Raw genomic sequence first — 21,048 nt, 5'->3', positions numbered from 1 at the left:
CTCCCTGCTGAGCAGAGAGCCCGATGCAGGACTCGATCCCAGGACCCTGAGATCATGACCTGAGCCGAAGGCAGCGGCCTAACCCACTGAGCCACCCAGGCGCCCTCTTCTGTAATTTCTAATGAATGAAACTACTAAACAATTTATTAGGTATTGAATGAACCCAAAATTCCTTGAGGAAAAGGATATTTCCTTGAGTACGGGAATCCTAATGGTTCCACCTATGTACAGCACATAAATGTGTTCTCGTCAGGAAAACATGTTAGGCTCCTAAATTATAGTGGGCTATGTTTGGAGTTTAAATGTATTTAGAAGTTGTTTAGTCAGTAAATACATGAACTGTCAGTATTGAAAGACTTAACTTAGGCTGCTGTGGACTCCTGTTCAGTCCATCCTGTCAAAAGCCTGTTTAAGGGAGTTAGTGGTTCTTTATTGTGCCACAGCAGAACTTCTTATACACAGTGACTAATTGATGACTTAGGTCAGGGATCTGAGTTTTTACATTTTACAAAGACCTGATTTTAAAAATGTGACAAAAGTCATATATGGCATGCAAAACCTGAAGTATTTATTATCAGGTCCTTTACAGGAAACATTTGCCAATCCCTGTCCTTGATAATACTACGTTTGTTCTCTTCAGGAAGTCCTAGAGTGAGTCTCCTACCCTTTCTTCCGCCAGTATTAAGTAGTCTTTTTTTTTTTTTTTTAATTTTAGTCATGGTTGAAATCATGAGAAATGCCCTATGTGTAAGTAATAAAGTCACTTATTTTGCATCTAGAAAAATCCCTGAAGTCATTCTGTTTTAGGATCTTTCATGAACAATTCTCTTTTCCTCACTCAAATACTAATTGAGCACAATCCCTTGCCCTGGAATCTGTGTTATGTGCTTAGAGTCCAACAGCAAACTCTAAAGATAGCTGTCATGAAGCTTTTATTTTCCTGATTCATAATTTTCTTCAAAAGAAGCCCCTTTCATAATAAAGGAATGTATTTTCTTTTATCCCAGTAAGAATAAAATAATTTGTTCTTACTTATGCCTAAATTTCTTCTTAGATTTTGATTATAATGTTCATTTGAGAGAATGACATTTTTTCCTCCTGTATGGTCTTGAAGTTTTTAAAAAACTGTCACAAATATTAAAAGATACTAAGTAAGAATAAATGCAATCATCTTGGCTTTATGTTTCCACTGATCACTTCCTGAATTGCCTACAGCAGTAGGGTGTTACATACATTATTTGGATTCCTAGGTGGAAAATTACTGTTACTTTACTTAACAAGGACTTGGTCTATCAAATATTTCATTTGACATTTGTTAATGTGAATTGTGTTCAAAATCTCAAATGAAGAAACCTTTAAATTAATATTATTTGACAAGTGGGATAGTTTTACTATTTGAGATAATAATACAAATTTTAAATATTACAGAATACATTACTGATGTCCATTTGAATGACCTGTCTACATCACAGATCCTCCCATCAAATGAAGGTGTTAATCCACGTTTATCAGCAAGCCCTCCTAAATCAGGCAATTTGTGGCCAGGATTGGCAGCCACACACAAAAAAGGTAGAAGTTTCAGTTACTCAGATTCCTTTGCGTTGATAATATAAAGTGTTAATTATGAAATATTCAATACTTTAAAATTCACAGCATAACTTTATACAACCATGATTTGAAATCTGTGTGTGTGTGTGTGTGTGTGTGTGTGTGTGGCACAAATTTGTATAGAGTAGAATTCACTCTTTTGGTGTAGAGTTCTGAATTTTAACACATACATAGATTCTTGTTACCACCACCACAAACAGCATATAGAAGAGTTTTAACACTCCCAAAGAATTTCATTATATTGCCTTTTTGTAATCAGATCATTCTCCCACCCCTCCCCAAACCCTAGCCCTTTGATCTGTTCCGTGTACTACTGCTCTCCCTTTTCTGGAATATCATATAAATGTAGTCATACAGTTGATAGCCTTTTGAAATAGGCTTATTTCACTTAGTGTAATGCATTTGAGATATAGTCATGCTGCACGTCTGAATAGTTCGTTTTTATTACAGAGTAGTATTTCATTGTATAGGACTATAGTACTGTTTATTTATTCACTCTGAAGAACGTCTGAACTGTTTCCAGTTTTTGGCAATTAGGAAGAATGCTGCTATAAGCATTTGTGTACAGGTTTTTTGTGTGAATGTAAGTTTGTATAGAGGAAACATCCAGAAAGGGGCTTATTGGGTTTTACATTGGTTTTACGCTTAATGTTATATGGAATTGTTTTCCAGGATAGCTGTATAATTTTGCATTCCCACTTGGCTATGTATGAGAATTCCAGTATTATGAGATGTAAAACTCTAAAACTCTTAGGAAAAAACATAAGGAGGAGTAAGTGTTCATGACCTTGTGTTAGAAAGTTTTTTAAAGATATCAAAAACAATATCGATAAAAGAAAAAATAAAAAATTTTCTTGGCAAAAGACCCTATTAAGAGATTGAAAAGATAAGATTAGGAGAAAATACTTATAAATCACATAGCAGACAAAGGACTTGTGTCCAGAATATATAAAGAAACTCTCAAAACTTAATTATAGAATCCTTTCTTCAAATAAGGCCTTACTTGGATGCAAAAACAAATAAGTAAAAGCAAAATTTATTCTGTTTGAAGTCGAGCTGAGGAGATCAAACACCTTCTAGTTCATCTTGGTTTTTTGTAGGGATTTTTTTTTTTTTAACTAATTCTCTTGAGTGGTATTTGGACAGAATTTCATTAGCATTGTAAATTTTATTGTAGGGATTCCAGAGAAAAATGTTAAAGGAACTACCTCGGTTTTAAAAAAAAAAATGTTCTACACTTGTTTTTCAATCCTAGCTCAATCTGCACCATCTCCAAAGAGGAAAAAACAGCACAAGAAATACCGAAGTGTTATTTCAGACATATTTGATGGAACAATTATTAGTTCAGTGCAGTGTCTGACTTGTGACAGGGTGAGTATGAGGGAATTATAATACACAGGGAATTTCTGTCAAGTGCTCTTTAAAACAAAACAAAAACTTGACAAATGGGATGAAAAGTTTATTTTTTTCTCCTTGCTGCTTCTCCTTTCTTCTGTTTACATCAGTATAAATTAATTCTAGGAGTAGAATTTGTGTTTTTAGAAGTAATAGCAACATCATTTTGAAAATATGGGTCTTGACCTGTCTTTGGACAGGCATGCATTAGCAACAAGAATTAATTCAGTTTTTCATCTCTGGTCACATACAAAGGTGATGTGTTGCTCAGCAACAGTGTATAACACATGCATATTCTCCCAAGGCTGGCAAAATTAATATGCTGGGAAACTGTTTCTATTTGCAGGCACAAGGCTGTGAATGTACTACATTTGGTGGTTTGGCTTATAAATATTTTCCTCTGTTAAGATTAGGACTCAGATAATAAAGATAGTGTCAGATTCATACACCTGAGCATAAATTAAAATCATGAGTTTTTAAATCATATCTCTAAATCTCAGAATTAAGGAGTATGAAATGACTTCTCTAAAAAAAAAAAAACAAACCCTCAAAAATAAGTTTTCAATTACTGTATTAGGTACTTAAGTCAAATCTGAGGGCTTTCAGTAGGATCATTTTAATGTAGGCTATTTGGATACCAAATATTTAAATGGAATCATCCTGAAATGTTTTCAGCTATTTAAAAATTACATGGCAGAAGCACCTGGGTGGCTCAGTAGGTTAAAGCCTCTGCCTTCCGCTCAGGTCATGATCTCAGGGTCCTGGGATCGAGCCCCGCATCAGGCTCTCTGCTCAGCGGGGAGCCTGCTTCTCCTCTGTCTCTGCCTACTGCTCTGCCTACTTGTGATCTCTCTCTCTGTGTCAAATAAATAAATAAAATCTTTCAAAAAAATAAAAAAATAAAAATTACATGGCAGGTTTTATTTCTTTTTAAAAAAACATTTATAAACTATCATGAGAGATCATTTCCAAAAATAAATGCAGTAGTAGTGTTTAAGAGTTTGGTACTGAGTCTGTAGTGTCTGTATGTACTTCTCTATGCCACAGTGTCCTTATGAGCTATTATGTGAAGATTAAATTTAGAACAGCACCTGGTTCAGAGCAAGTATTTTTGCTGTTGCCAGTACTGTTACTGATTTTTTCATTTTTTGCTTATGAATTGCTTTGGGGCGTCTAAGATTTGTTCTTTTAAATGTCTATGTTGGATTATTTTCATTCCATTTTAAACACGAAACAATTTTAGGTGTCTGTAACCCTCGAGACCTTTCAAGATCTGTCCTTGCCAATTCCTGGCAAGGAAGACCTTGCTAAGCTGCATTCATCCAGTCACCCAACTTCTATAGTCAAAGCAGGATCATGTGGCGAAGCATATGCTCCACAAGGGTGGATAGCGTTTTTCATGGAATATGTGAAGAGGTATGTATGCGTTTTATTTATATTAATTGATTGTTTAAACTGCTGTTTCTGCTGTACTGGCAGAACACTTGCTTTTTTTTTTTCTGTCAATAATGTTTCAGGTTTGTTGTCTCATGTGTTCCTAGCTGGTTTTGGGGTCCAATAGTAACCTTGCAAGATTGTCTTGCTGCCTTCTTCGCCAGAGATGAACTGAAAGGTAAATATGAAACAGTTTTCAACTATGGCTGAATTGTCGTGGGTGATCTAAAATACTAGTGGGACATTTTATATAAAATCATGTAAAATTTATATGAAATATTAATACATTTTATATTTATATATTTATTTTATATATTTTATATTTTATGTTTATATTTATATAAAATGTGTTTATAGAAGCTAAGTCTTAAGGTGGCTTAAATAATACTTGCCCATATCAGCATAGTTGCCAGTACCTACCATGGTAACATAAATAACGTAAGTCACATCCTAAAATAATTTATACAGATTTCTGTAGTGTAAGACAGTATGTAAGTGAGGTGTCTTAAACTGCTCTGGGAGTCAAAGAAGGGAAAATTCAGCCCATATAAAAGAACTGTATGTGTGGAGTACTTTGAGTTCCTCCGTAATATTTAAGATATACCACTGTTCTTGTGTTATCCCACCTTGCTGGGATATGTAACAGGCAGGCAGTAAAGTCTGCTGAGTGAGTAAATGGAAAGGATGTTACTTGAGTTAGGCCTTCAGGGTTGAAAAGAGAGTGAGGTGAGGGTATTTTAGGCAAAGTAAACATCATGAGCTGACTCTTGAGCAGAGACTTAAAAATGTGAGCCTTGTGCTACTGTGCTGCAAAATCAGCATGTGGCAGACCCCAAGAATTGCAGAACTAAAAGAAAATAATTTACTTTTATTTTGAGAGGAATGACCAGATCTGTTCTATTTCCAGGTGACAATATGTACAGTTGTGAAAAATGCAAAAAGTGAGTGTCATTGACGGTGTTCTGAATCTCATGTTTTGTATTATAAATGGTATTTTTCTTGTTCATTTGAATTGGGTATGTCAAGTGAATTTTGCATCTTATTTAGTAAAATGAAGGCTGGCAAGTTTTGTCCTAGTAAAAATAAAGGCAGGTTGTTCTATAAAACAAATTTGAGGTAAAAGTTTGATAAATTTAATCAACTTATCTAAGATGAAAAAGTTGATATATATTTTGAGATAAATTATGTATGTAATTTTACATAAAACTTTTCTAACTATGGTATAAAAGATATACTAGGATATGTAACATACGTTTTCATTATATAAGTTTTGCCATTATAAATAAGGCAATATTCTCTTCTGAACTACCATGTTAACAGACTAGATTCAGGAAGTCAGAGTGACAATAAAGGTCCAAGTTTCAAATCTGTAGAAAATTCAGAAATGTTATGCCAACTTTGATGTACCTGTTGTATGAGGGCTGAATAGAAGTTTAAGAAAAGTACAGTATTATTTCTTTATATCTGCTAGTTTCCTTTTAAATGTCCTGTAATAAATTCAAGCTTATAAGGCTTCTTGGTGGTCAGAAAAGAAAAGTAATTGTGGAGAATTGAAGACAGATATATTTGTGTGAACTGGGAAATTTCTCTGAATTTCTATAATAGAAGAATAATGGTGTCCTAATAAAAACTAGAACCTTCATGATAACAAACACCTGGCTGTTTAGCAGTAACTCCAGGGAAACGTTGATCTGTTTTGGTTCTCATGACAAAATGGAATGGTACATTGTTTGGTCAATAAGGATGAAAGGCTGCTATGTACTTTCTACAAGAAAAAACTACCTCTAATGAATTGGGAAGTATGCATTAGTTTGTCTGGAAGCTATAGCTAATAGCTGAAGAGGGAGTTGGCCTGGAGGGGGAATGTTCCTTGAAAACATGAACTAGGAAAAAGGTAATAGTGAAGATGGAACAGAACCTTGCATCTACCCCAAATCCAAATTAGGTATCTGTCAAGTGTACATTAATACTGATCATTAATAATAACCACCCTTGAACTCAAGTTATGTGTTCCCACATTTAAGAATAAAGATTATATTGCCAAAGTGGGAGTGAGGAAAGGGCAAAATGGGTGAAGAGGGTCAAAAGGTAGAAATTTCCAGTTATAATTTAAGTCATGGAGATGTGATGTACACAATAGTGACAATAGTTAATAATACTGTATTTCATATTTGAAAGTTTGTAAGAGGGTAGATCTGAAAAATTTTCTTTCTTACAAGAAAAAAAATTTTGTGACTATATGTCGTGATGGTTGTTAAAAAATTACTGTAGTGATCATTTTTCAATGTATACAAATAGTGCATCATTATATTGTACACTTGAAACTAATACACTGTTACATGTCAATTATACTTCAATTAAAAATAATAAATTAAAAGAATAAAGGTTATGTATTTTAAAAAAGAGCAAAAATTACAGGGACGCTCAGCTGGTTTAGCTGTTGGAGCTTGGGACTCTTGATCTTGGGGCTATCAGTTCAAGCCCCATATTTAGTTTAGAGATTACTTAAAAACAACAATAAAAAAAACTAAAAAAAAAAAAAAAAAAAAAAAGTTAAAATATATTGACCTGACCAACCAATTCTGTAAAATTGGGATTCTATTTTACCCAGTTTTACTTGATATCTGGATGTTATAAAGACATAGCCAGGCCATAACAGTAGTACATTTGTTTAAAAAAATTGTCATCAAAGAATTAACAAGTCCCTAAATTTTTATTACTGAAATCTTGTTTAAGTATTTTTTTAAAAAATAAGGAACTCCAATGTTCATTAGTATGTGTTTTTAAATTGGTAGCATAGTTCAATAATGAGCATTTTTGTCCCTGTGTTTTCTAAAAGATTTTGCTGTATATTTAAAAATACTGGGGATGCCTGGATGGCTCAGGCATTTGGGTGTCTGACTCTTGATCTCACGGTTGTGAGTTCAAGTCCTGAGTCGGGCTCCACACTGGGTGTGGAGCGTACTTAAAAAAAAATTAAAAATACTAAAGCTTTTGTAGATTCATATGGGAAATTTAAATTTAAATTTGTTTTCTTTTTGTCCTCCCCAGGTTAAGGAATGGAGTAAAGTTTTGTAAAGTACAAAAATTTCCTGAGGTATGGGCTTTATTATAATTAAACTTATTTTATCTTGTAGGAACATTAAACAGTAACATAGTACCATGTAGCGTTGTTGAAGAATGGAGTGGTTCTATTGACCATTTGCTGTGTTTATATACCCTATTAGGATTTTCCACTTTTGAGATACTGAGTTACATAGCAAATAAGTGCCCTTATCTATAAAACTGTTTTGAACATAGTTTAATCAGACATTGTAGGATCTTAAAGGTTATACAATATAAAATTAGAAAATCAAATAGCTGTGACTTATTAGGAAGTACCAGGTTTCACCATTTCTACATCTTAATGTCTTTGGAATCAGGTTATCATAATTGCAGGGTGATGTTTAGCCTTGACATTTAATTCAATGTCTATATTTAATAGACTCCTTTACTTAGCATACAAAACAATAGAATTTAAATAATCTTTATCTTTTAGATTTTGTGCATTCATCTTAAAAGATTCAGACATGAACTGATGTTTTCCACCAAAATCAGTACCCATGTTTCATTTCCGCTGGAAGGTCTGGATCTTCAGCCATTTCTTGCTAAGGATAGTCCAGTTCAGATTGTTACCTATGATCTTCTGTCAGTCATTTGTCATCATGGAACTGCAAGTAGTAAGTATATTAGGTTTGACATATGTCTAGATTTTTAAAAAAAAAGTAACCATCTGAATTGATCTCTTCAATAAGACTTGATTAAATAAAAGGAAAAATGTAAAAATAGATATTTCAAAATTTATTTTATTTTGGTTTGTTAAAAACATGCAGAAAATTTTAGGAAATTAAATAATTTTGCTATGAAGTTTGAAATACTGAAAATTACATTTTATATAAAATTTAATAAGGACTTTAACATGATCATTTTTACACTGGTTTTTTAAGTTTGTATTTTTGTCCTTATTTTCATTTAAATGAAAAGTGGTGGTAGGAGGATACAGACTAGAAAAAATATGAGCATAGTTTTTGCTATATCTCAGTCTCTGCTAGGAACTGAGGATTCAAAAAGTACTTTCTTTCTTAGGGTGCCTGGCTGGCTCGGTTGGTTAGGCGTCTGACTTCAGCTCAGGTCATATCTCAAGGTCTTGGAATTGAGCTCCCATGTTGGACTCCCTACTCAGTGGGGAGTCTGCTTGTCTTTTTCACTCTGCTCCTTCCCCTGCTTGTGCACGCTCTCTCTCTCTCAAATAAATAAAAAATTTTTTAAAAAGTACTTTAATTCTTATGTTAATTTTGTATTACTGAAATTATTTAAATGTTTTCAATTCAAATTCAGGTGGACACTATATTGCCTACTGCCGAAACAATTTAAATCATCACTGGTATGAATTTGATGATCAAAGTGTCACTGAAGTTTCAGAATCTACTGTGCAAAATGCAGAAGCTTATGTTCTTTTCTATAGGTAAGGAAGTAATTCTCATGGGTAGGCTATTTTGACAAATGTGGAAGAACATCTCACTTTGGGGTTATAACTTCTAAGACTTTCAAAATGTATCGCTGAGTAAAGATAGAAATTGTTTTCATTCTCATTTCATTTTGTGAGTAGATTGAAAGGTTATGTGCAAAATGATCTTTTCTTAGGAAAATCTTAAAATCATTTAGTTGAAGGGCAAAGGAATAGATTTTGTTTTAGAAAGATTGGTTTTGGGGTGCATGGGTGGCTCAGTCCTTAAGTGTCTGCCTTTAGCTCAGGTCATGATCCCAGGGTCCTGGGATTGACCCCCGCATCGGGCTCCCTGCTGTCCAAGGAACCTGCTTCTCCCTCTCCCACTCCCCCTGCTTCTGTTCCCTCTGTCACTGTGGCTATCAAATAAATAAATAAAATCTTAAAAAAAAGAAAGATTTGTTTTGATAAATTAGGCACTGATGGTAGGAATTAAGTACAAATTGTCTCCTAAAATAGCTAATAAAGGAGCTAATAAAGCTAATAAATAAATTTTTCAGTATCTTATAAAAGGTTTAATACTAGCTACTGAAAAAAGAAAACATTATTAGATGGATCTTATTAACAAACATTTGAATGTGTTCCGTGTGCCAGTAGTTAAGGTGGATTCTCAGTAATTATGATACAGTGTTGCCCTTTAGGAGTACATAAGTAGTTGGGGGGTTGGTGATACAAAATATATTTCTCTTGAGTAAGTCCCAAGCCTAGTAAGATTCATAATATTACTGTGTATGCTGAGTCTAATAAGGAAGAGGAAAAATCCATTTACTAGTCTGATGGAGTAAAATGCATATTAAGTTTAACGAATCATTGTCCTTAACAGGAAAAGCAGTGAAGAGGCACAAAAAGAGAGAAGAAGGATAGCAAATTTATTGAACATAATGGAGCCAAGTCTCCTTCAATTTTATATTTCTCGACAGTGGCTAAATAAATTTAAGACTTTTGCTGAACCTGGTCCTATTTCAAATAATGATTTTCTCTGTATTCATGGAGGTAAGGAATTTTGTAATGAAAAGTAGTGGTAGAGGTTTGCTGTTAAATAATTTACAAATTAGGAAGAGGCAAGAGTTTTCCTCTTCTACTTATTTTCTCATTTCTTCATCTGCAGTCTAACTTAAATGTGTTTAATTTTCTAGTTCCAGAAATTGGCTTTTTCTTCAATTTATATTTTTCTTTGATTTATATAGCCTCTTCATAGAAGGGATACTTACTGAGTATCTGTTCCAAACCCTGTGCTAGATCCTGAGAATACCAAAGATACTACTTCTCTACACTCTAATTTCATAATAGAGACAGATATACACAGCCAGTTATGATACAGTGAGCACTTCTGTTACACATTATTTTTCTTGGCGGAGAGGCAATTTACCTGCCTGCTATATCCATGATCCTTATCCCTTTTGTCTAAATTAATAGGTGGCTCTTTTCCGAAGTATGAAAGTGTATTTGGAATTTTAAAAAAATCCTCATATACTTATTTGCTGTATATAACTTAAGCCTTTGTGATCAGCGATGTTTGTGTTCGTACCCGTGATAAGTAACACCTTAATGTGACACCTTGATTAAATTTCATGGTTGAAGACTCAATATTCTCGTTAATTAACTATTTTTGTAGTGGGAATATCTTGTAGTGGATATAGAAACCTAAACCTTGAAAGGTTTCTGGATGTGAATTTATCGCTTGTTATTTCCCCACTTGAACTACTAACATAATGCTTTTCCAGTTCTGAATTTTCCCATAAACTTTTAATGGTATTTATCTGTGACTGCCGTTTATTATATTTAAGTATATAAGTGCCTCATTTCCTTTGCTAGCTCAAGCTCTATGAAGGAAAGATTGTCTCTTAGTTTTCTTTGATTTCTCACAGTATACAATCAAGGTTTAGTAAAGATTTATGTAAGTTGCTTGAAGATCTTGGTTAGCTGGTTTTTCTCTACTTCAAGAAATATGTTCATTTTTAGGAACATAATCACCAAAAATGCTTTTACTTAATTTTTAAGAATAATTATTTAAAAATGCCAGTGATTAATCGGTTTAAAAATGAGTTTAACCTTTAAAAGTTGTATAAAGGAATTTAAGAATGAGACACACCCATTTGAACTTTTTTAGGTGTTCCTCCACGAAAAGCTGGTTATATTGAAGACCTGGTTTTGATGCTGCCTCAGAACATTTGGGATAACCTGTATAGCAGGTTTGTTTTTTTACATCAGATAATATGGTATTGTGAAAACCAGTTGGTGAAACTTGTTAAAAGGGAATTGTATTATTTCACATATGTTCCTTGTGCTTTATGTTGCTTATGTAGAAAATTTTCTGTTTTCCATCAGTATTTATTCTGAAGTTTGAATAGGAAGACTTTGTAGTTAATGTGACCCTAGTCGAGATAATGTAATTCTGATTTTTATGTTCTAATTATTTGTACCGTAAAAGCGTATGGTGATATTTAACTCTGAAATTTTAAAGTTTTAAATTTTATTTTAAAACATTTCATATATAATTTCCTTACTATGTTTTCTTGGTTAAATACTGAAAGGCATTCTTCCGTGAATTCTTACCTGAAAGATCAGCGAAAGCCTCCTTCTGATTACAACTTGATTAAGACTATGGCTGCATTGAACTAAGATTTATATTATATTGCAGTTTTTGAAAGACACTTGTTTTACTTTGTGTTGTTGCCTCTAATATATTTGGTAGCAGAAATAGCCATAAGGGAAAGTTGAAATATAAAGCTATTTAATCCATAAATTGAGTCATTGACCCTGATAAACATAAAATCAAGGTGTTACAATTATATGATTTTATATTAGTTTAATTATGACTGAGAATTTTTCTGTGGGGATTTATTCTTTACTAGGGATTTAGCCATTGACTCAAAGTTGGAGACAAATTTCCAGGAATATCCACTTTCTTCAACATTATCATAATTATTAAATTCTTCATGCTTTAGGTATGGAGGAGGACCAGCTGTCAACCATCTGTACATTTGTCACACTTGCCAAATTGAGGCAGAGAAAATTGAAAAAAGAAGAAAAACAGAATTGGAAATTTTTATTCGGGTAAAAGTGATGCTTTTTGAATTGTAAATGTGATATAGGATAAAGAACTGACAATTAGATGTAGAACTATTACCATGTTAACTATATTATATTAATGAAATGATTAGATGAAATGGTTGTAATAGATTTTAACAGTGAGATTTTAACAGTGGGAGACAGGCCACTAAAATTCTAGTGAGTTAAGTTTTTACGGGTTGGCATTTGCAGTAATCTATTGAAATGGTAAATTATAGGTTTCCTTTAGTTTTTTTCTCGGAAAGCATCTACCTAGACTGCTCTCTACTTCCATGTTTTTGTGAAATATAGTATTGTTTTGTGGGACTATGTATACTTAAAAGTATACTTCTCAAAATGAGTATATTATGAAGCATTCCTTGATTGCAAGCGACAATCTGAAACTTCCTACAGAATTAGTAGGAAGAGCTAAACAACTAGGTTTTTGTTTGTTTTCTTGTTTTGGGGTGTTTGTTTTTTTGTGCGTTTTTTTTTTTTTTTAAGAAATAATCTATTTGATCTTTTTAAGGAAATGTAAACTGTATCTGTGGAGTTTTCACAGTTACCAGTACAGAGGAATTAGCTTTCGACAGTTTTTTTTTTTAAGATTTTATTTATTTATTTGACAGAGAGAGATCACAGTAGACAGAGAGGCAGGCAGAGAGAGAGAGAGAGGAAGAAGCAGGCTCCCTGCTGAGCAGAGAGCCCGATGTGGGACTCGATCCCAGGACCCTGAGATCATAACCCGAGCCAAAGGCAGCGGCTTAACCCACTGAGCCACCCAGGCCCCCTTGACAGTTTTAAAATACATCAGATTATCTACTTTTTGAAAAGGATCAGCATGCAAGTAAATTAAAAACAATTTAATTGTGGGAGAGTAGGAGATACAGGCTCTGGTTATGAAATGAATAAGTCACAGGAATAAAAGGCACAGTAGGAATATAGTTAATGGTACTATAATAGCTATGCATCAAGACAGATGGCAGCTACACTTGTGGTGAACATAGTATAATGTATAACATTATGGAATCACTATGTTCTCCATCTGAAGCTAAAATGTAACCTTGTGTGCCAGCTCTACTGAGAATCATTTAAATGTATATATGTTGACTAAATGACCCATCCATATGCAAATTCAGGTTTTTCTGTGAGCTCAAAACTATTTGAGGGTCTTAGGCTCTGAAGTTTAAAACATCACAGTGGTTGAGAAAAAAGAAATATTTAAGCATGCACTAATGATACACATTAATTCAGAGAGGCAAAATGAAGTAATTCATAGATAATAAAATAAGTAATTAAAGAGGAGAAACAGCCATAGTATTACTGGTTAATTATAGCAAATTACCAGTCTAGGTTGGTTTATTTATTTGTTTGTTTGTTTGTTTGTTTATTTAAGGTTTTACTCATTTATTTGGCAGAGAGAGATAGCAAGAGAGGGAACACAAGCACAGGGGAGCTGGAGAAGGAGAAGCAGGCTGCAGGGAGCCTGCTGTGGGACTCAATCACAGGACCCCCAAGAGCATGACCTGCGCTGAAGGCAGACACTTAACCAACTGAGCTACCCAGGCATCCCTGGGTTATTATTATTTTATGTACACTGTTAAACAACCAGGTTTTATGGACAAGGACTAGTACAATTCCAGTTATTTAGGTAGCAAGGAATAGGTCTCTTCAAAGTGCTATTGTTAGTAGCATAGCTCCAACTATATATTTATGACCCAAATTCCCAGTAGGGAATCCTAGTAGAATTGGGGCATCGTAGAGGCATATGCATTGATAATCCTACTAAGACTGTATTGATGGAAGGATGGTAATTTTGAAAGAGAAAATTGAGATTCTTTCAGTAAAGAGGGGAAGAAGTGTTAAATAGACAGATGAACAGTATGTTCCGTGTTACGGCTGCCCGCTGCGTGTTCACACATACACACATAGACCTGCTTCTTTTTTTGAATTTAGGCTTTTTGTGTGTGTGTGCTGTTACCTAAAGTAAAGAAATTTTCACACACAGAGGAAGATAGTGTAGGTATCTATTTGTTTATTGTGCTTCGACCTCATTTGTTTCCTAAATCTAAGGAGGTAAATATTAGTTGAATATTTAAAATAGTATATTCCATGAATACTTAAATAAATGGTTGATGAGTATATCCATTACAGTTTGGGGCACAGAAGCCATTCTAAGTATTTGGGGTATAATAAGAATATTGGCAAAGAGAGACTTAACCAACTACTGAAAGGACTGGGCAGTGAAGGTCAAGAAAACCGTTGCTGACTCGTAGGAAATCTGGGAGTAGGATAGGCTGCCATGCTAGACGTAGGAATGGGGTCGTGAGGGGGTGGTTTCAGAGCCCAAACGGGTTAAGGAAAGCTGCTTATGTGGTGTGCACCTAGTCGAGGGTGTTGAAGCCAGGCAAGATGAGAATGGATATCCACGTTGGCTGGGGATTGGGGGATGGTGGGTGGTAGAATTGAGGGTTTGGTTCCATATGTAGAATTCATCAAATAATGAGTACAATGAGAGCTGGATTTCTCATTGTCAGATAAGAGAGTTACAGATGTGGAAAGGGAGAAAACTAAAATGGATTGTGCTATTAGTATTAGATTGGACTTGTAGGTACTTTTGTGTACACGTGGTCATACATACATGGGTACGTGTGTGTGTGTGTGTGTGTGTGTGTGTGTGTGTATGCATGTATAGAAACAAATGATGTACATATGTTAATTTCCTAACTTTGTTACTAAAAGGGCCTGGGAGCAATGATAATTTCAGTAGGATTAAACATACCTTGCTTTCATAAGGTTTTAGCTGCTTAACATCTCTCTGTACTAAAAGGTACCAGCCTTCCTTAGAGAAATGGCTGGTTCATATCAATGTTAATTTACAGATTTTGTCATTTGTATTAGTTGTGTAGGAAAATGTCCTTGTACGTCTGAAATATGCACCAAGGTGTTTGGAGAAAAGGAACGTGTTTAGCAACTTACTGTCAATGGTCTGAGGAAAGAAAATTCCTTTGTGTTACATTGGAGTTTTCCTAGAAGTTTGAGATTGTTTCAAAGTTAAAAAATTAAAAATTGTACAAAACCTTTGGAAATTATCCCGGTTGCTTGCCACTGGCAAATCTCAGGAGAATGCTCAGAAATCTAACAAACCTGATTAAGTTGCTAATCTCAGGATCCTGGTGGGTTGTTCTGAGGGTGCTCTAAGATGCAAGACGCTGCTGTTAAAGATGTTAGCCTGTGACATCAGTGCAGGATTCTTGGGAAGATGCTTGGAAATGGTAACAAAATCCTATATATGCCCTCTGTGAATGTCTCAGTCCTACCCACAGCTGCCACCAGAGGAGAGAAAAAATTTCTTTCTTTTGGGACTTCCATATATTGCATGTACCATTGATAATGCCTAACCTGGAATACTACCAGCATAGGATCCTGGAAAACGTAGGCTTCTCCTCTTCACAGAAGGGAATGTAAGAATGAGTGGAAATTATTCATTACGGGTCATACAGTAAAGGCTGCCTCTTGTCAGCTCAGTATTCATACACATTCATACATGTAAGCAGCAACAGTGGCAACAGTATCATGTTTCTATTTAATAGTGTGCAGCTTGCCAATGTACTAATATATGCTCCATCTACCTTTTCCTGAACTTGGGAGACTTGAAGTTCTATGAGTCACTGTATCCACTTTTGGATGTTAGTCATTCATCTTTAGTTCAGTCAATTCAGTCACTTTTATACTGTAATCTAAAGAATGTTGGGGCACCTGGGTGGCTCAGTCACTTAAGCATCTGCCTGTGGCTCAGGTCATGATCTCAGGGTCCTGGGATTGAGCCCCACCTCCTTGGGCTTCCTGCTTAGCGGGGAGCCCGTTTCTTCCTTGCCCCCTCCCCCGCTCATGCTCAGTCATGCTATCTCTCAAATAATTGAAATCCTTAAAAAAAAAATCTTAAAAAATAGTAGAGGAATGAAAGAAAAGAAAAGTAAATGGTCATTTTTTACAAATTTGATAAATTTTCACAGATACACACACACATATGCAGTAAAGAAGAAATGTATATCTACAGTTGATCACTTACCCGTTCCATACTCCATTTTCTTAACCAGCACTTCATTTGGTTGTGGTTGTGTTTACCTGGTAAAGTAACCCAGACCATCATTTCAGAAGAATCTGAGGTCTTTGTAATCTTGCCTGGTTTAGATTTCTCTAGTTTTCTCTTAACTTATAACCTCTCAGTATGGAAATACTGAATGATGGTTGCAGTGGGTTGAATGGTGGTCTCCAAAAAAGATATCTCCATGTCCTAATCTCTGTGAATTGACCTTAACTGTGAATATGACCTCACTTGGAAAAGGGTCTTTGCATATGTAATATGTAAAAAAAGATATTTGGGGACAATGGCAAGGTTTTATTCGATTTGATTATAGGAGCAACATTATTTGGATTTGGCTGTCTTCTTCTTCAGATAGTATGTACCATAGGCATTTAGTTACCCATAATGAAGTATTTTAGATGTCTCATTGTCTTTTCATACAAGTACAGTTGGATAAATTTCAGATACTCTTCATTTTCTTTAGGCTCTTTTGCTTCCACCTTTCTATATCAATTATTCTGTCAGTTGGACTCTTTAACTGAAAGCAGTAGAAGCCACATTGGCTAACTTAAGCAAAAAAGAAATTTATTGAAAGGAAAAGTTGATCTGACAAATAAATAAAATAAAATAAACCACAAAAATTGAATAGCCAGTTCTTCAGAATCTCAGGAACCAAGCTCGCCCTGGGTATGTAGCTAACAAAATCGACATTGGGAGTATATCTCGCCATTAGATCACTGCTGAAGATTTCCATTGTTGGTAGAGTTTTGCCTAGTTGAGTCACATATCCATTTCCTTTGGCCTTAGAGGAGGAAGTAAACATCTTCAGGGACTTTAGTTCCACACTTTTGAGAACTTGTCTTATACATGTATGTGTATTGTTTGTGCAGTGACATGTACAAGATTATTCATTGCAGCATTGTGTTTGTAACAACAACATGTCCACCAATATCTTAAGGAACAGAAGGAAAGGGTAGACAGTGGATATATATTTAAATGAGATTTATGCATTTGATTTTTAATAAATACGTGGGGTATTTATTGTTTTGAAGACTTGCCTTGACCATTTCGATCTAGCCAGTGTCTTAGTCTTCTTTTGTGTGTACTTGTAAATTTTGAGACATAACCTAGACACACTTGTTTATTAGTAGGTGTTACTGTGGTACTAAGATAACTTAGCATCAGTGTACATCACATTCTTATGAGGAATTGGCCTTATCAGATGCTTAAGTATAATGGTTGTATTGTTCTGCTATAAATCAAGTTCTAGATGCTAGGTCACTGATTTTTTTTTTTCTCCCTATAGCTCAACAGAGCATTCCAAGAGGAGGACTCTCCAGCTACTTTTTATTGCATCAGTATGCAGTGGTTTAGAGAATGGGAAAGTTTTGTGAAGGGTAAAGATGGAGGTAAGTAGTTAACTGAAAAATGAAATTCTTTGCTGATTTTTTTTGTTTTTGAATATCTCTATGCACTTGGGATTACACCAGTGAATGAGAGAGAAAAAGATCCCTGCCTTCAGGGATCTAACATTCTTGCTTATATTCTGGTTGGTTGTTCTAAACTATTTCATGACTTACAGCATATTCGTAGAAGGAATAAAGGAACTGAACAAAATTAGTCTGCAGTCTTAATATTGAAAAGTTAAAAAAAAACCACCCAACAATAAGATTGGTTACATAATGCTTTAACCGTAAACATACTATGGCATACTATGACATAGTCATATGTGACATACTATGTCAACTTTAAAAATAACTTTTGTGACAGTGTGTAATAATTAAAAAGATGTTCTTGATAAATGAAAAAGGTTGCAATACTATATACATAGTTTGAGCCTTTTATATTTTTAAAAAAATTGGTAAACATTTGCAAAGGCAAAAAGACCACAAAGATATTAAAACTGCTTATCTTTCTGTAATAGGATCACAATATTTTTTTCTTCCTTGTGCCTTTTTGTTTTGTTTTGTTTTATACTTTTTGGTAATGAACATGCACTGTACTTTTGTATTCAAGGGGAAAACAGGGTTTTTAAATTTTTCTTAAATTAAAAAAGGATATATTTTAATACGTCATTTTATAGTGCTTTTATTATTTTTAGTTTAAGTAATGATCATCTGAAATAACTCAAGAATTACACAATTTCTTTTTAAATTACAAAAGAATTGTTCTTTTATAACATTGAAAGTGCATTTTAACCTGTGGTCCTCAAATGGATAGTTGAAAAGTGAGATTTTAGATGGTGGTGAAAAAACCTATCTCCATTTCTTTCTTGGTTCTATTTTGGAGGGGAATTGAGACCCAGAAAGGAAGAGGTTCAGAAGATAATTAAAAATTAACTATAATAGGCTGCCTGGGTGGCTCAGTGGGTAAAGCTTCTGCCTTCGGCTCAGGTCATGATCCCAGGGTCCTGGGATCGAGCCCCACATCGGGCTCTCTGCTCAGCAGGGAGCCTGCTTCCTCCCTCTCTCTCTGCCTGCCTCTCTGCCTACTTGTGATCTCTTTCTGTGTCAAATAAATAAATAAAATATTTTTTAAAAAATTAACTATAATAATATGACTACAAAATAATCAATTTGATAATGTAATTATGTCCCTCAATTATTTCTGGCACAGAAATACATAATTCTTTGGTACATTTCTTTGAAAAGTACACATTTTGATCTTTCATTTTTCCTTTTGACTTAGATCCTCCAGGTCCCATTGATAACACTAAAATTGCAATCACTAAATGTGGCAATGTGATGCTCAGGCAAGGTAAGTTGGATAATACTTAAGCCATTTGTCACTGTTAAGAATAAAACATTACTAGCCATCTGTGCTACTTTTTACCCAGCTCAGTGATACAGTTCATACATGAAGTAGGGTAGATAGTGGGAAAGCTGCCAGTATTTGTTTTCCGAGGAAAGATTTAAGGCTTTTGATAGGTGCTAGGAGAAAGTACTAAGACAAACCATAATGTTGTAGCTTATAATAATATGGGCTAGTAGTCTGGTGTTCCAGAAATTCTCAGTTATCCCTGGAGGATTCGTGCTGGGGGTTACATTTTGAAGGTTTTGCAATATGAATATGTAGGTTTGTAAATATTATTTTATTTGCACTTAATTCTAGGAGCAGATTCTGGTCAGATTTCTGAAGAAACGTGGAATTTTCTACAGTCTATATATGGTGGAGGGCCTGAAGTTATCCTGCGACCTCCAGTTGTTCACATTGACCCTGATGTACTACAAGCAGAAGAAAAAATTGAAGTAGAAACTCGGTCTTTGTAATTTTGAGGGTATAGGGAGTTTTAATGAGAAATCATTTTCATTTCCTCTCACATACACTTGCAAAAACATTCCTAAAAGCATGTTTATTTTCTTGATTTTTAATATTTTATTCCTTCTTACTGGGCATTATGGAAGAATGTGTTAAAATATGTGATATACTACAGGTTGGTATATTTAATGCTAGATAACTTATCATAAAGTCTTTCAGTGTAATATTTTTGAAAGGAAAGGGATATTTGTGATCATTTGGTAATCAGTAGGTTATCTTTGATCTTTATACTACATGCAAATCCATACTATCCTTTGTAGTTTTGTAAATACTTTTGCTTTGGAAATTTTTTCATTACCTTAAAACACCATAACTCTGACCAATCTTCAGTTCTCCAAAACCCTAATTTAATTGTATAGTTTTGACATGGCTTCATATAATAAAGAGCCTATTTTAAATTGAGAGTTGTAGTCAGAAAAATGTTAATTTCCTAAAGCTCAGGAATCGTTAGGGTGTCACTTCTTTTGCACTGCAGCATATAAACTAGCATATTAATATTTACAATATGTCTTTTTGAATGTATCAAGGATGTAATTAGTTTGAGTGGAATTTGTGTCAGCAGATGTCCGTAACTTATTGCCTCTTATACTGTAAAATGTTAAACTCTAATTCCTACAACCCTGGATAGTATTCATTAATATCAGTAAAAAACTTAGAGTTAGTTTTAGGGCACTTTTTATTTTGAGAGCATGAAGTATGGAATGTGTTGATGAGATTGTTGATAAAGCTGAAGCTACTTGCAAAATGATTTTTTTAATGAAATGCATAAAGTCTTTTTGAATAATATAGTATGCACCGCTATTTGCTTGATTATGTGATGTCAAAAGTTTAACTATATTCCAAGTACAAAACAAACTGGATTACTTTGAGGATGTGAATAGCATTCATGATGGGTTTGTTTTGGTGTGGGGCACCTGCCACCAGCTGAAACAGTGTTGTTAAAATTAGTTCAATAAAAATGATTTTAAAATGTATAACTTGGATGTTGAGTTTATTTGATGGATATTAGAAGTATAAAATTTGTTAGTATTATAATATTTTGCTGTTATTTTTTAATCAGGTATGCAAAATAAGTAATTTGGCATAGTATTTAAAGTTCTGATGTTTAATGAAAGATGAGCTTAATACAGTCATTAAGATGTATTTCAGTTTTTATCCAGTTTTAAGTTTTCTTCTGCCTCATAATTACAGTGCGATCCTCTTCATGGATTCAACAATATTATTGATCTGTCTCTGATCACCAGCGTTTATTATAATTTTGGCATTAGGAGATAATCAAAAAAAGGTTTGTTTTTAATACTGCTTGCCATTTATTGGCTATTTATGAGTCTTAGTCAACTTACTAAAGTGCTTTACTTATATTTAATCTTTATTTCAACCTTATGACTTAGGTAAAGTGACTTGCCCCAAATCAGACAGCAAAGAAATGGCAGATAGAGGACTCCAACCAGAGTCAATGTAACTTCATACCATTGCTGTTATTCACCATGATATAATATCTCCCAATGAATTTTTTTTTTTTAAAGATTTTATTTATTTGACAGAGAGCGATCACACAAGTAGACAGAGAGGCAGGCAGAGAGAGAGAGAGAGAGGGAAGCAGGCTCCC

At 34.2% G+C, this 21,048-nt stretch overlaps 1 protein-coding gene across 4 annotated transcripts in view; it reads left to right on the top strand.

The window, feature by feature from the left end:
• USP33 (ubiquitin specific peptidase 33) overlaps window positions 1-20,416 on the top strand; it is a 58,118-nt gene extending 37,702 nt beyond the window's left edge. For 2 of the 4 annotated variants that reach the window (XM_059375182.1, XM_059375180.1), the window contains 14 exons: window positions 1,429-1,569; window positions 2,864-2,979; window positions 4,247-4,419; window positions 4,521-4,615; window positions 5,345-5,378; window positions 7,489-7,534; window positions 7,976-8,156; window positions 8,815-8,941; window positions 9,807-9,976; window positions 11,094-11,175; window positions 11,932-12,040; window positions 17,428-17,530; window positions 18,810-18,878; window positions 19,233-20,416. In XM_059375182.1, coding sequence (XP_059231165.1) covers window positions 1,429-1,569; window positions 2,864-2,979; window positions 4,247-4,419; window positions 4,521-4,615; window positions 5,345-5,378; window positions 7,489-7,534; window positions 7,976-8,156; window positions 8,815-8,941; window positions 9,807-9,976; window positions 11,094-11,175; window positions 11,932-12,040; window positions 17,428-17,530; window positions 18,810-18,878; window positions 19,233-19,390 — 1,604 coding nt within the window. In that variant the 3' untranslated portion in view covers window positions 19,391-20,416. Of the gene's footprint in view, window positions 1-1,428; window positions 1,570-2,863; window positions 2,980-4,246; window positions 4,420-4,520; window positions 4,616-5,344; window positions 5,379-7,488; window positions 7,535-7,975; window positions 8,157-8,814; window positions 8,942-9,806; window positions 9,977-11,093; window positions 11,176-11,931; window positions 12,041-17,427; window positions 17,531-18,809; window positions 18,879-19,232 lie in introns of those variants that run through there. The other 2 variants (XM_059375181.1, XM_059375183.1) reach the window with 2 other exon arrangements.
• Window positions 20,417-21,048: the final 632 nt, after the last annotated feature.

Source organism: Mustela nigripes, chromosome 14, assembly GCF_022355385.1.
Source record: "Mustela nigripes isolate SB6536 chromosome 14, MUSNIG.SB6536, whole genome shotgun sequence".
Lineage (NCBI taxonomy): Eukaryota > Metazoa > Chordata > Mammalia > Carnivora > Mustelidae > Mustela > Mustela nigripes.
This window is presented reverse-complemented; position numbering and strand designations above follow the sequence as displayed.